Source organism: Sceloporus undulatus, chromosome 3 (genome assembly GCF_019175285.1).
Source record: "Sceloporus undulatus isolate JIND9_A2432 ecotype Alabama chromosome 3, SceUnd_v1.1, whole genome shotgun sequence".
Classification (NCBI taxonomy): domain Eukaryota; kingdom Metazoa; phylum Chordata; class Lepidosauria; order Squamata; family Phrynosomatidae; genus Sceloporus; species Sceloporus undulatus.
Genome location: NC_056524.1, coordinates 113656721 through 113672843, shown reverse-complemented (window position 1 = coordinate 113672843; position 16123 = coordinate 113656721). Strand labels below are relative to the sequence as shown.

General features: G+C 37.5%; 1 protein-coding gene across 2 annotated transcripts in view; it reads left to right on the top strand.

The window, feature by feature from the left end:
• CLYBL (citramalyl-CoA lyase) overlaps positions 1 to 16123 on the top strand; it is a 260937-nt gene that overhangs the window by 127983 nt on the left and 116831 nt on the right. The window contains exon 1 of one of the 2 annotated variants that reach the window (XM_042460093.1): positions 2016 to 2115. The exons of the other annotated variant lie outside the window; for it this stretch is intronic. Coding sequence (XP_042316027.1) covers positions 2096 to 2115 — 20 coding nt within the window. The 5' untranslated portion in view covers positions 2016 to 2095. Of the gene's footprint in view, positions 1 to 2015; positions 2116 to 16123 lie in introns of those variants that run through there. 2 annotated transcript variants of the gene reach the window in all.

Below are 16123 nucleotides of genomic sequence, written 5' to 3'. Positions count from 1 at the left end.
TTTAAAAAGGGGGAGTCCCAAAGTAAACAGTAAGTAGGAAAATGATTAATGGTGGGTTTCCTTTGGAACGTTGCACTTGGCCGTTAAGTTTTATTTTCTTTTTCTGTTTGAGGAGGATTGCTGACCATTTTGTGAGATGATGCACAAAAGCAAAAAAAGGAGAAAAGTTAAGCTTCTCCTTCTGACTGTTCTATTAGCAAAGAAAATGCAAGGCTGGAGTTTTCTTGTTAGGATCTTCATTTTATTTTGATATGTGCATTATACTGCAGTTTCAAATAACTTTGTTTTGTTTTCACTTTAAAGATTGCAAAAATGTTTTTGCAGAATCTAAAATGGTACCAAAGGGGAAGGGGAGATATGTAAGAAAGCTACAGATTTTCTGCTTGTTTAACTCTGCTCATTTCTCAGTCACAAAGGAACTGTTTGTGTGTTTAAATTGTTGATAATGTACCTTACTTTTCTTTCCCTGCCCTCATGCTCATCCCAGCAACTTTCCATTCTTGCTTTGAAAATGTGTCTGCTAGCTTCTCTGGAGACCTGAGGCCTATTGATTATACACACATTTAGGTGCTTTTTAAAAAGTGGATTTTTGACCTGATAGACCGTAACGGCTCCCAGGGTGCCACTGTGGTCATTGTATAAATCTGTCTTAGTTTTCAGTGTACTCCGTTGATATACCGTAACGACTCTTAGATCTGTAATGGTCTATTGCATTAATCCAAATGCTGCGCATGCGTATGCAACTTTTGTGCCGAAAAGAAAGAAGGAAGAATAGCTAAAAGGATTTTTTAAATTGTTGTTAGAAAAGTAGCATACATGCTCAGAATTCCTTCTTTTCCAAATAAATTGTGCACTCACAATTCCCCTTTTATGAAACTGGGAATAAATTGATTACCACAATGACATGTTTAGGGTGCGAAATGAGTGTTTAACCTCTACATTTTAAAAATGCTAACTAGAATAAAAATACAAGTAGTGTTTCAAAAGCAGGGCATTTACTACAGGCTTTTATTAGAATTTGGATTCACCAACAATAGCCAGTTTAGGCAGAAAACTAAAAGAATCAAGAACCTGAGGCAAATTAAATTGGGAAGATTGCTCTGTCAAATGACAGAGCAAATACTTGTGTTGTCAGTCAGAAAAGAGGAATAACAAGTTAAGGTTCTGCCGGAAGTTTGAATCAAATCTGAGTTGCTTGCAGATCTTAGGGCTGAAAGCAAGGGCCAACTCGTAGCAGAAAGTTAGGCAAAAGCGAATACAAATCGTAATGGGGAAGAATGATTACAGTTTAAATTTAGGCCAGGGACTAAATAGAGTGCCGGTACCTAAGAAAAGGGCTCAAAACTGTATGATAGTCAGCACAGCAAAATAAAGGAGTGACTCCTAATACAAACAGGAGGGGAACCATTATACAATTATGATTTTAAAAGGTCTTATTGACTTGGAGATGACCAATCAGAGCTCCTTGCACAAGAATTAGACAAAAGAGTAAAAAAAAAAAACATTGTTAGGAAGTCTACGTACTGTGTATATACTTTGTGGAATTGGGTTGTGATATGTGACTGGCCATTTTAGATATATCTGTCTGGAGACAGTGATCAAGACTTCTTTAAAAAAAGAAAAAAGTTTGTTACCAATTCTAACAGAAGTCTAATACTCATGTGTTCGTACAATTATTACAGAAGTGAAAAAATGAAAACAAACAAAAACCTACAAGGTGATAATTGAAATACTGAACATCTTACTGTGGTATCACAGGCAATGTGCCATATTAAATGTGTAAGGAAAATTGTCTTTTTTAAAAGCCCAGCAGGAGTTGGGTTGAGCAGTTCAACCTTGGGAGAAGAAGTGTTCTCCTTCTAAGATTTTAAGAAAATTGCCACAGGAGAGCATGGACAAAAAAGTTAAGAATTGTTTGTAGATCAGAACTTGGGTGCGACAAAAGTAAGTTTGTGGGTCTTTATATTTGTTTTAAACTACAGGGGAAGGTGAATCTGCGGCCAACAATTTTAAGAACTCAACACTGTAATTGAGCAACTTTTCCTGCACTGCAGACTAGCATTCCACCTGATTGCTTCTGTAGAACATATGTTCTATGCCATCTATGGCCTTCAGGTAGGAGACCATTTTAAAAATTGCACTTTCTAATTAAAGTGCAATATTGTCTACATTCCAATGCCAATTGGCTTGGTCTTGAGCAACAGAATAGCTTATCTGGAATGTAGAATGAATAGAATTTTGATTTTGTATTAATTACACTAGATTACTGCTTGAGGAATACAGTTACTCTTATAGCTAACTCTTCCTATAATGATTTCATGGTATGAACTTGGAGTTATCATGCCCAATAAGGGATTTTGTATGGCAAAATCTTTTACTGATCTCAGAAGATCTGTTAGAGTGAGATATGTAAGACCTGCCAAGTTAACTGGATGGCCATATAGCGATATGAACTCACCATCCTGTCTCTGTTCACCATTATGGTGACTAGCGCTCATGCTGACATAACTTCATTAGACCTTGGACAAATGCTGGATTTCTCTTTTTAATTAATTAATTAATACAATATTCTTCATTGTCATTGCCAGCATTGTGTAATGAGTAGGAATCATTATCATCGTCATATAGTAAGTGTTTGAAATCAAGACAATTGGATCTGTATTTCAAAGGGATTTTTCCATGGAAGTCAACTGGATCTTGCTGAGATAAAAACTAACAAAACTGGTATAGTTTTACTCTTTCTTTCCTTTTCACACAAGGAAACTACAAGTGTATATACGGGCTTTCTTTATGAGTAAGAATAATGACTCCTCCGTTTTACTTTGGGACAGCTGGTGTCCAATCTTCAACAAGAGCTTTGGATCAGAGCCTTACAACACAATCTTAAACATGTTAACTTAGAATTCAGAGGCATAGCTGTGTTAGTCTGAAATCTCAGTATGCAAGAATTGTAGCATAGGTTTTTGTACATCTGAGGAAGTAGACCAAGTCTATGAAATCTTATGCTACAATTTTTTTTTGCACAGGCAATCTCAAAGGTGCTACATGATCCCTTTGCATTATGTTAACTCAGAAGTAAATATAAGTATTTCTATTTATGCAATTATCTTAATTTTTCTATTCGACAATCCCTAGCAGGACTTCCTTGAGATATTTTTTTGATTTTTGATTTTATTTTTTGTTCAGCCATCTGTTCTTCTTTTTTAATTGTACTATTTTTCTGGTCTTCACCCAAACCACAGTATTGTTGAGATGGTTATCTAGAAGAAAGTAACTTAAAATATCTTTCCTTCACAGGCCTTGTAAGTACTACCTTTGCTTACACAATTACAAATATTTCATAGTTGTGGGCAAGAGCATGACAAAGAAATTTGGAAAAAGAGTTTCTTTCCTCAACTGTACCCATTTATCATGCACACTACCTAATCTTGGTCACAATATGTATTGGTTATTAGCAAGGATCTGAGTTCATAGCTAGTACTGGAACTTAAAAGTGTGTGCAAGTACATAACTTGCAAGATACAGGTGTGTGGTTCTTTCCTACTGACTATTCATATGATGTTGCTAGTGCATACTGCTTTTTTGAGGCAAAATAAGTGACAACAAATGTATGATAACTGTATACAATTGTGTCCTTTCTGAGTTTTGAGAAATTTAAATTTTTAATCATCCCTCTTTGTTTAAACAGAGGGATAGATGCCATAAAGGAAATTGGCTTGGTCATAGCTGTGAATCCTTTTGACTTAAGTATATTTGGTACAGTATTAAATTATGGAGCAAATGAGCTGATAAACGTTTAGTCATGGATAAATACAGATAATCAATTTACCTGGTTTAAAAATGTATTTATAGTGGGAAACGACATTATTGTCAAAGAAAATAATTATGCCAAACAAATCATTGGATATGTAGTGAGAATTATTCATTAAGATAAGAAGATATCTAATAGGTCAACCCCATCTGTCTACTCAGCAACTCTGAAGCTGAATTCAGAGATAGGTACTCCCAGGAAAGTGAGCATAGTCAGTACACATCTATGTAGGGATAACTCCCATTGATCTCAGTGGGGGATACCTTTGAATAGACATGTTCAGGAATTCCTGGTGAGTGACCTCATAGAAATTGAGTAACCACCACCATTTCCCTTCCACTTTGGTTCACATATTGTTCATAATATATTGTTTGGTATGTTTTCTTGTATTCTTCATGTATTAATTGATCAGCAGTGGTGCTTGAATACCAGGGCATCTAGAACACCTTGATATATCAGGTTTCCTAAATACACAATTTTATTGTGATGAGTAAAATAATACTGAGAGTAAGCGACAGTGGCCCGTTACAGACCGCCCAAAAGGGGCGGTCTCAGGCTGCTGCCGGTTGCAGCGTGGAGGAGCCGCAGCAGCCAAACCGCGCGATTCCTCCGTGCTGCAAAAAAGGAGCGCGAAAATTGCGCTCCTTCCGGCAACCCGGAAGAGACGTCACAAGTGCCAAAGCACGCACTCGCGACGTCTCTTCTGGGTTGGGACCTGCGGACGCAGAGCATCTGCAACGTCAAGATGGCGGCGCCCATCTGTGTAGGGCGTCGCTATCTTGACGTATCGGTTACACGCGAGGGGCAAGGCACGTCCGGAAGTGCCGCCCCTCGCGCGTAATTGCGGCGCAAGGATGGCGCCTCTTAGGCCCGTCTGTAACGCGCCATACTCACACTGTCTTGGAATTCTTTTATTGAAGCTAGAAATATTAATCACTATTTCTTTGACAAAATTTTATTCTTTCTGCCTCCTTCATTCCAAATATATCCCAACATTATGCTCTACCTGTCCATGTGTGTGTGTGGTGTGTGTGTGTGTGTGTCTGTGTTTGTTTTGTTGTTGTTAGCTGCCCATGGGTCAACCTTGACTCATGGTGCCTCTGTGGATGAGACCTCTCCCAGACCCTCTCCTCTCCCTCTCTGTTCAGCACCTTCAGGCTCAGACCTGTAACCTCGCTGATTGAGTCTGGTTTGCGGTCTTCTTCTCTTTCTGCCGCCTTCCGCTTTTCCTAGCATCATTGCCTTTTCTAATGAGTCTTTCCTTCTTACTGAGTGTCCAAAGTATGGCAACCTCAAATTAGTCCTCCTGGCTTCCAGGGGGAGTTTGGGATTGATCTATTCTAGAACCTGTTTGTTTGTCTTTTTGGCCACCCAAAGTATCCTCAGCAGTCTTCTCTAGCACCACATCTCAAATGGGTTGATTTTTTTCCCTGTTTGCTTTCTTTACTGTTCAGCTCTCACATCCTCACATAGTGATGGGGAATACAGTGGTTTGGACAATCCTAATTTTAGTATTCAGTGTTATGTCTTTGCACTTTAGGATCCTGCCTAGTTCTTTCGTAGCTGCCCTTCGCAATCCTAGTCTTCTTCTGATTTCTTGATTGCAGTCCCCACTCTGACCAATGTTTGATCCAAGATATGGAAATTCTTTGACTATTTTGATTTTATCATTATCTAGGATTAATTCATGTAGTTCTTTGTATTCATTATTTTTGTTTTCTTAATATGCAGCATTACCTACCTTAGTACTTCCTTTGACTTGCTTTAGTAATTGTTCTAGGTCTTTGCTGTTGTTTTCTGCTAGAAGCATGGTGTCATCTGCATATCTTGGGTTGTTAATGTTTCTTCCTCTAATCTTTACTCCTCCTACCTGAGTCAAGCCTGTTCTGCATATATTTATATATATCTTACATTAAATACACAACAGCTTTTTTTTTTTTTTTTTTTTTTTTTGTAGTGCTGGATGATAATTCTGCAGTTCATAACAAGGCCAGGTTTTGTGAGATAATAGACAACAGTTCTTCAGTGAGTTTCATATGTGGAGTCATCCTGAGGGGTATGTATGTGCCTTCACTTCAACTGTCAATTTATGGCGATCCCATTAATTTCATAGGGTATTTTTAGGCAAGGAATACCCAGAGATGGTTTTGCCAGTTCCTTCCTCTGAAATATAGCTTAGAGCACCTGGTATTCATTGACAATTGCCCAAAAACTAACCAGGACTAATCCTTCTTAGCTGCCAAGATCAGACAAGATCTGGTGCCTTTAGAATATTTAGGCCCTTAGTCTTGGAAAATACCCTTGTTCAAATACTGCAGCCACATAAAAGTTGTGAGAGGTTTTTGTGGGGGTTGGGGTAGATCATCATATTTACACCTTTCCATATATAATGTACTGGACAATGCGTATGTGATGTCAGTTTTCTGTGTCTGAGTCAAGAAATCAATATATGTACACTGAAATGTTTTAATATTTAATTTTAAACAAAAATATATTATTAGCACCTGCCTGACTGCTTTGTTGTTGTTGTTGTTTTGGTATCTTAGTTGTGTTGTTTTACTTATGTTAACCACTTCTTATTCTTACTGCCAGCAGAAAAGCAAAATATAAATGTTGTAAAAATAATTAATTTCTATTTTTCGTTTTAATTTGTACTAATTGCTGACATATAATCCTCTAGATCTGCATTAATATCAAAGATGCTAAAATGTATTACTGAGCGGTAAGTTTATTTTCTGTATTATCCAGAGGATAGTGGACAGAGTAATCTTACTCCAATAGACTGGTCATTGCACATCCTATGTCAAGATCTCAAAAGTAATTATTTGGGCTGCCATAGACACATAACATATGGTTGAAGCAGAGCTTCAAACATAGGGTGGCCTGAGTCTAAACTTTGCTTTGGGATTTACCATCCTTTTTGCTCAGAGAATGTAATTAAAAGCTATATTCTCTTGACAGTCTAAAGGAGATTACTCCCTTTCCCCCATTGCTCCTCATGGCTATGCATGCTGGTTACCATTACTTCTGAAGAACGTGGAAGAAACCACCCCCAAATTGGTAGCCAGCCATGCTACATTCAACTCTAGTCAGTTTTCACTTCATAAAGTGAATTTCACTTTCTCAGCAGTAAGCTGAATCCCAGCATGTGAACAAAATAATGCCATAATCAAAGGTAAAGGTGGAGCAATATATCTGACAGAATGAGATGCTGTGGGTGGTTGGCAATCCAGAATATGGCAGCTAACTGAGGAGTAGGATAGTGACAGAAAATCAGTAACAGAGAAAATATGCCTCTCATTGCCATGAACAATACAAATCAGTCCAACTTCCGCTCATGCAAAAGTCTGTGGGATTTCTTCATAGAATTTGGTAATTTGTTACAAGGAAGCTGGTCAAGACCTTGTTCAAAGAAGCTGGTCAAGAGCTTGTTGTTACTGACAACAATGTCATGGTAAACCCATATGTTGTCACAATGATAGCTTCTGTAAATAGAAATGGTGCAAGGTTTTCTTCTGCTGAGAAAACATATCCAAATGTAGCCATGTTGGCCATATAGCAAAATACAATAACATCCAAAAGCCATTAAACAGTGATACCTGTACTGGCTAAACAAAATGCATAAAATCCATGATGCAATCTTTTGAAGCTGCACTGACGTCTTCATCAAGCGAGGTGTTAAAAATCATACAGAAGAAAGAAAAAAAGTCAATGTTAGAGTCATAGGCCTACATTTTGACAAGGTGTTGTTGTTTTTCTTAATTAAGATGGAATGGAGGAATATCCATATGGTCAGAGATCATTAGCTTTACTCCATTCTTCTAGCTTTACTCCCTTTGAAATCCAGACTTAAAAGTTTTCCAAATGCAACAGCATAGAAACTTCAGGAGAAATGCAGTGTTCTCTGCTTAAGAAGGGGATGAATAGCCTCACACAGGACAGAGGCAGCCTGGCTCTCAAAGGTTTGTTTGTTTGTGTGTGTGTGTCACTAACAAAGTTTCACTTTTACTTCCTGGACTTTAAGACTCTATGTCTCCCAGAGCCCACGTGGTCAAAAGGGAAGAGTGGACTCTACCTTCATGAATATTCCCACTCTTGATTTAAAATGCCCATTGATTTCTTGGAACTTGTGGAAAAGGTCTCTTGTTCTTCTATTTTTGTTGTCACCTCCTATTTCTCTGCATTGTGGATCTCCTTGTGTCTGCACACAAGTCATTGAACAGTTGCATTCAAGGTTTTGACTCTATTTCTGTCCCCTTTTATGTTTGCTTCTTATCTGTCCTTAACTGCTTGCAGAGTTTCATCTATCATCCATTGAAGTTTCTGTTTCTTTTTGGTTACAGATAGTGGTTTTTTTGCATATCTTTAGTCCCAGTTCTGGTTCCCCATCAATTAGGTTTAACAGTGCAAATCTATTCTTCAAATTATCTTTAAATTCTACAGGGATGTTTTTCAAGTTTTATTTTGGCATGATTCTTGGTTTAGTGTTCTTTTTTAATCTTTACTCTAAATTTTGACATTTGATATTGATAATTTTTGATATTAGTAGGCCTTAGTAGTCATTGATGTCAGGTGCTAGACTTATTTTAGGGTTCAGCACCTTGGATACTTTCTTTAAAGTTCCTTTAAGTCCATACTAAAGACCTGCAGAGATTTTACCACCTGCTGAATCCTGGAGTTGGCATTAAAGATGTGTGCAGGGACTCTCAGCTGGAGCTTTATCTAGGTGCAAGAGAGTGTCTGACAACTTCTTCTCCTTCTGGTATACTATATGAAGATGCTAACAAGTGGTGCCTGAGACAAAGCATTGCAGTGTAGAATGCTTTGTCCTGCACATTGTTTTGGTCTGCAAGGATACTTTGTTCCTTTTCCCCCTTCTCTCTTGGGTTTCAGCTCCCCACACCCACCCGCTTCCCATCACAGTCAGCGTCCCTTGACCAGTGTATATGTTCAGACCATATTGGACTGTTTTAGGGAGGTGAGTCTCCACTTAATGGAGTCCTTTCCCTGCAATTTAGGAAATGAAACTACAGTGGACCCTTGTTATACGCTGGGGTTTGGTTCCAAGATCCCCCATGTATAACAAAATCCGTGAATGCTCAAGTCCCATTAAATATAATGACATAGCAAAATGGTGTCCCTTATGAAAAAATGGAAAATCAAGGTTTGATATTTTAAATTTATACTTTTTAAAAAACATTTTCAAACCATGGATGCTTGAATCCGTGAATAATAAGAAGGGCCGAACTGTACAAAAATGGAAGTTTCCTCATTCCTGTTGATAACTTCTTTCTTGTGCTTATATTTTGCCCACACAAGAATTCAGGCTGGATCTGTACTGGATCTGAGACAAATGAGCATTAATACCTGTGTTAGGGAAACTGTCATATGAATTGGCTGCTACATTTCTGTCAAGAAATGGGTCTTCAGATTTGTGGATATAGCTTGAAACAGGTAAAATACAGAGATGCACATGCAACTGGCAGGGTTCCATGTCTTTGGAAGAGATTGTAATGTTTCAGTGTTTTCAGAAAAGGGGGGAAAGTAATAGAAGATAGTGATAACCATCAGTCAGTACAAAACATTATTTTTTAAATTTTATCACACATTATCAACTACACAATACAGTAAATAAACATTACATTGTGAACATTATAAACAAAACAGCCCCCCAGTCTGTCCCCCCTCACCCACCCACTCCTATTATAATATATTCACATTTAATAAACATAAATATATTTAAACAAAGACAAACAATTAAACAGAAATATCCCAGTATATTAAGGCGTCAGGTTAAATCCTTATTCTTCAAATATATGCCTTTTTAGAAAAACAACTGATAAAACAGAAAAAAGTTATATATATATATATATATACACACACACACACACACATACACACAAATACACACATACTTATACATATACCCAGTATATAAACATACACCCACACACTCCCCTACACATACTAACCAATCTTATCGTATAACACTTTTTAAGTTGCCTTCTTCTGCCATGTGATTATTTACAGTATTCATCATGGATAGTTATTATTCAATTAATCTTAAAACCCATCAGTCATTACTTCACCTAATCAGTATTGCAGATACAATATAGGACACAACTGTATTCACATCACTTTCATGCCTACAAAGTTCTGTTGCCAGTAACAACCTAGCCTGTTCCTCAGTGGCTTGTTGTCTTCTAAATATGTATAGCTAAGAACTGATAGTAACCTGGATGAGACCAAAAAAGGACGACTCTAAAGGTGTTTCACTACTAGCACCAGCTGCTTACTAATGTACTTGGAGTAAGCAGATAAAGGTTGAATTGGGATGGCCCAACCATGATGACTAAAATAATTACAATTTAGGGAAGTATGGGTGCATTCATACGCCAGTCTGCATTAATACAGAAGAAAGAACAACAGAAAATTGTGGTTGTAAGCAATAAAGCTGTAGTGGTAGTAGTAGCAGTAGGAATAGTAAATAATAATGACAAATAGTGACAGTAAATAATATAGTAATATAATGTAATATATAATAGTGTAATATGGCTGAGACACCCATGTATTGTGATATAACCGAGATGTCACCTATTGAATTTGATTTGTTTATTCTTTTTATCTTTTTTCCTTTTTTTCTTTATAGTAAAACAAAAATCTATGTTGATAACAATGCCAGAAACACAATTCTGTTTACAGTATCTGACTTATTTAGTGTATACTATATATTTTAACAAACATAATTTACATTCTATGTATACATTTAGTGGCTTTACTTACAAAGGCTACTTCTACTCTATATTATTTACCAGTATTTTAAAAATGATCTAAATACCCAGTGTTACCAGATTCTTTTGGATCTTGGAAGGCAACAAGGGTCAGCCCTGGTTAGTGCTTGGATAGGAAATAGCCAACAAAATACCAAAACCACTTCAGCATGTTCCCTGCCTAAGAAAACCCTATAAAATTAATGGGGTTGCCAGGCTACTTGCAGACATGGTCTCACACACACAGAAATGCAATGGTTTATCACTGTTTCAGTAATTTGAATCTAGCAAATTTATAATTTGTTTATTTTGGTGTGTTCATAGATAATGAATACTAAATTAGAACTATTATATAAGTATAAACAAATTTGTCTTTTAATAAATAAATACCAGATGTTATATAGGCTATATTTCAGAGGAAGGATCTGGCAAAACCACCTCTTGAGAATTCCTTGCCTAAGAAAACCCCATGAAATGCATACATACAGTCATATGTACAAACACAAAACACCAACAGTTTCTTCAACCTCTAAAGCTACAAAATTAGCAATAGCAGCTTCATTTATATACTGCTTCAGACCACACTAAGCAGTCTTTAAGCAGTTTACAACTGTAAGCTAATTGCCCCCAACAAGCTGGGTACACATTTTAACGACCTCGGAAGGATGCAAGGCTGAGTCGATGCTGAGCCCCTGGCTAGGATTGAACTCACAACCTTGTGGTTTGTGAGTTAGCAGCTGCAGTACTGTCATTTAATCACTACAACACCACCGCTCCTGGTTAGAATTGTGTGCATATGATGTGGGAAAATGCAAGTATAAAAAGCAACAAAATGGCTGCCATGTTTCTGTGGAGCCTGTGTTGGAAGCTATGCAATATTTCAAAATGCCTGTGCATCTAATCTATAATCCTAGAAAAAGGGCATTTCTAATCACAATTTGCAATGTTTATGTCAATAATTTCAGTCAGTACCAACAATCTTGACGTCTAGTCTTGCTTTTATCATAGCATCTTATCCAGTCTTGTCTGTCACAGCACACACACAGTGCTTTTTATTCTGAATTTTTTTCTCCAGAGGTTTTGATGTGTTCTTTTTGTTGTTGTTATTATTTTCATCTTCTTTCTTTCTCTCCTGGGTGAATTGCATAAAGAATCCTATCTAACTGTCCTGTACTGGTTATCATCTTTCTCTCTTCTTTTATACTGCTTCATTGATGTACTTGGTGTGTGATGGAAAAAATATATAGAATGAATCAGTGGTGGAACTTATGGAATATTTATTTCTGAATGGCATTTCTTGCTCTATAAACTAAAATGATTAAAATGAAGCAACTGACTCTAGATACTTGGGCTAACAATGAACAACTGCCAATGAACTTTTAAAGTTAGAATGTTTAAATTCAAACAATGATGATTGTTCCAGTAACTGGATTGGGAAATAGTAATAATAGCCAGACTTTTAAGATAATGTGAATAATTTTTAAAGAGTTTTTTTTAAAGTCATTTGATTTAAACCAGTTAATCTGTTCTTAAGGGCCTTAGACATGTATCATTTGGATTTCTGCAACACTGTAGGTCCTGCTTATGTAATAAGAAAATACTGTATATTGAAGGTATTGGCGTTGAATGATGTGCTCTCTTCCATTTTAATACAATTCTGTCTTGGCTTTGTCCACGACTCTCCAATGCATCCAAAATTCACTCAGTGTTGTAGACAGAACTTGTCCCAATGAGGAAGTGTTGATATAATTGATGAGTAAATATTGTTTTGCTCTACTACAACTTGTCTCTTCCTTCCTCCCACTCCCAATATTTGCTTCTTCGGTACTTTCTAAATGCTTAATATCCTGGGATGTTTAGTGATGTGTTTCCATAGAAGTTAATTGTTAGGCAGTGGTCCCTAAATCTTCTGAATGGCCAAGACTGAAGCCTAACTTCAGGGGGAATCTAGCAGAAACTTGTATGTCTCTACTCGCAGTATACCACACTCCTATCCTCTATATATGAAAGCAGAAATCGTGAAATAAACATTTATGTTTTAATTCAGAAAGTGCAATTTCTAGATTTCTGAAATTATTCTACAGCCCACAGGGCTTCTATAATGTCTCCCCCTCCATCTATTTTATTTACCTATGTCTTTTAAATTTTTTAACACAATCTCCAGCTCAATGAATGCTATACAGAGGTTTGCTGTGTACTTTGTAACCTTTGGCTGATCCTAGAGAAGGTATTGTTCTACCTGTGTTTCTATATTTTCAAAATTCCAGTTCATTGGTGCCTTTTAACTTCTTTTAATGCCTTTACATTTTGTAGCGGCATATCACACAACTCTATTATAGTGCTATAATCCACTTTAATTGTCCTGGCAACATCTTGTGGAATCCTGGGATATGCAGTTTAAAGAGGGGCATTTCAAGTTGTTACCCAGAGACCTTTTTCACATCACTCAAGTTCAATCTCCAGAATTTCAGAGAATGTTGCCATGGCACTTAAAGTGGAATATAGCACTATAATAGTGTAGTGTGATAAGGATGCCATTGCCTTATTTGTATTTTGAACTGAACAGAATGGTATGTAGTGTTGGTGGGATGTTTGTACAAAGGATCCCTGGGAGCCCTAAATATTATGATGCTTGATCCTTTCCAAAAGCTGCCTATGCAGAGGGAACTCTGGGATTTGTACTTCATGAAACAGCATGTTGCACAGGGAGGCACAAATGTTGCTTTCTAACTACAAGTCCTAATTTAATTGCACAAGGACACTGTCTTTGTTCTAAAGAAAGGTCAGTGCTAGCAACTCACTACCCAGAATGTTGCTTGCTTTTGACACTAGCTTGTAATTGGAATAGGTGTATGGCTTTGGGAAAATAAATTTCCTAAATACTATCAAGTGCAATTTGTAAATTATCCTCAGCTTTTTGTGCTCATGGAATTGCAGCCTGGACCCATCTCTACATAGATTTCTGTACCCAGTGTAATCTTCTCACCACCACCCATGCTTGCACTCTGTTAAGGATGCTATATCAACCTTAAAAGAGAGCCAGCATGGCATAGTAGTTTGAGTGTTGGACTACAACTCTGGAGACCAGGGTTTGATTCCCAGCCCAGCCATGAAACCACTGGGTGACCTTGAGCAAATCACCTGCTTTTAGTTTCAGGGGAAGGCAATGGCAAACCTCCTCTGAACAAACCTTTCCAAGAAAACCTTATGATAGGGTCACCATGAATCGGTAATGACTTGAAGGCACACAGCGAAAACAACAAATCCACCTAAAGATTATGTATCCTAGTTGGCAGCATAGAGAAGGTAAAATTCTCAGCAGTTTTCAAGTTAGGCAATTGCCATAGTCACATGTTCATCCTAATGGATATGGTTACTGTATTCCAGAATTGTTGTATTGGATATTGCCCAAGAGTCCACATTATGCAGGTATCTGTCTGTGGATGAGAGGGATACGGGATGGGTTCATTGGGAATGAGAGGGGTTGTTCACATGTCATTTTTTTTACCAGAACAATGTGAATATCCTCACTCATGCATTCCGGGTTTGTTATTTATACTTTGAAATGGCATCGATCCACATCTTTCTGGGATTTTAGTAGGAGCCGGTGTCTGAGGAGGTTGGGGGATCCACTGGTCTTGGTCTTGTCCTGAGGGGGAGGACATGCTGCTTTAGTCCTGGGGAGTCCCCGGAAGCCACCTGTTGGAACTAGTTGTGCAAGGAAAGAGAAAGAGGAGGAGCGTTTCCTCATAAAGCCAACCAGGTGGATCCATAGCCCACTAATGAATCAATGATGCAAATGTATTCGGAACCTGTTCAAGGTGTGCTGAGTTTAATCTGGGTCTGTTCGCATAGTTATCTACACTGCTGACGATGCAAATCTTTTAAAAAAAAACTTGGAAAAATTCCTGGGTTCATTTGCATTTTCATAAATAGTTTTTTGGTAGCCCCCCTCCAAAAAAACTGATTCAGGTGCATTCAAGGTGTGTGTGATCAACAGGGATTCAACCCATATTCAGTTTGGATTATATTCATCATGTGAATAAACCCAGAGAGAGAAGAGACAGGGCCAATCAGTGGAATACTACAAAACAGATTCTAAGAGTGCTTAAAGCACAGCCAAGAGCCTTGGTTGCCCCAGTGAGATTTTTTAAATCCTTCTTCCCCTGCTACTTGGAACACAGAACCCCTAAAACTATAGGAAACCACTTTTGCAACTCCCCTCTGTGTCAAAAAGACTGACCTAGTGCTTGGGAAGAGTATGTTGAAACATCCTTGTGTGTTAGTGCCATAATTCTTTGGGATCCTGGATCCAGGTTGGAAGTAAATCCTCTAGAAACTATGGGACGTATTTTCAGGAAATGTGAGAGATTTAGAAAGAAGTTTGGTAGATGTAGCATATGAAGATGATTCACACTGCTGTCATCTTTAATCATTCTCCATTATAGTGCTCTTTTTCTCCTTGTTTGTCATCCATCACCAAATTAGAGTAATAGCAGAAAATGCCTAAAATGTTCCTGCTCCTTGGCGAGGTTGGATTACTTTTTAAAACACATTTCATGGGTCAATTCAGCATGCCTTTGGTACAGTGTGGCCGTCTCCTTCCCCTGCACTCTCAATTGCTATGAAACACCTAGAAGAGACAATTGGCTTTGTAGATCTGTTTTTGAGGAAGAAAAAAAGAAAATGGAATAGTGCAGATATGGTGCTGGAAGATGCTGATGTTGTAATTCTGCCCATAGATTTAAACATCTTCTCTCCTCTTATTTAAAAATAAGAGGAGAAAAGATCCAGGAAGCCAGGGCCTGCTGGGCACAGCACAACTTTGGGTTCTTAACATTTAGGGCAAGTTTCAATTGGTTTTATTGTGTTGCACTGTCACCCAAATGAATGTAGATAGCAGCAATCATAGCCACATAAGTTAACGGTACCTGTGAAAGACAGATAAGAAACTCCCACTGGGTACATAATAGGGGCATATGTATTTGGTAACCTGACACCAAAAATGGATGCTAGCCTTTGCAGCTATTTAGTTTTAGTTTGAGAACAATATCTTGTGGACAAATATATATATATATATATATATATATTTACTTTCTTACTGTAAATGTTCCTTGGACTAAAAGGAGAGTTTTTTCATTGCTAACAGGCTTTTTTTAAAAATCAAACTATATGCTTGAGATCTGTAGTGTTTTGGGTTTGAGATTTTTTTTGGATTTTGGAATATTTGCATGCACATAATGAGATATTTTGGTCATGGGACTCACGTCTAAACATGAAATTCATTTATGTGTCCTGTATATCTTATATACATAGCCTGCAGGTAATTTTATACGCAGTGTTTTTGATAATATTGTGCATGAAACTGTTACAGTCCGCAGATACCAGAAAGGAAACTCCAGGCAAGGTCCACGACCCAGATGGCTTTATTGCATGCAATGGCGCAGAGGAATTGATTCTGCCAATTGTGTCACGAGCACCTTTGGGCGCAGCTTTTTATTACATTGCATTGTATACATAAGTTTCATTTCTCTTGCATTCA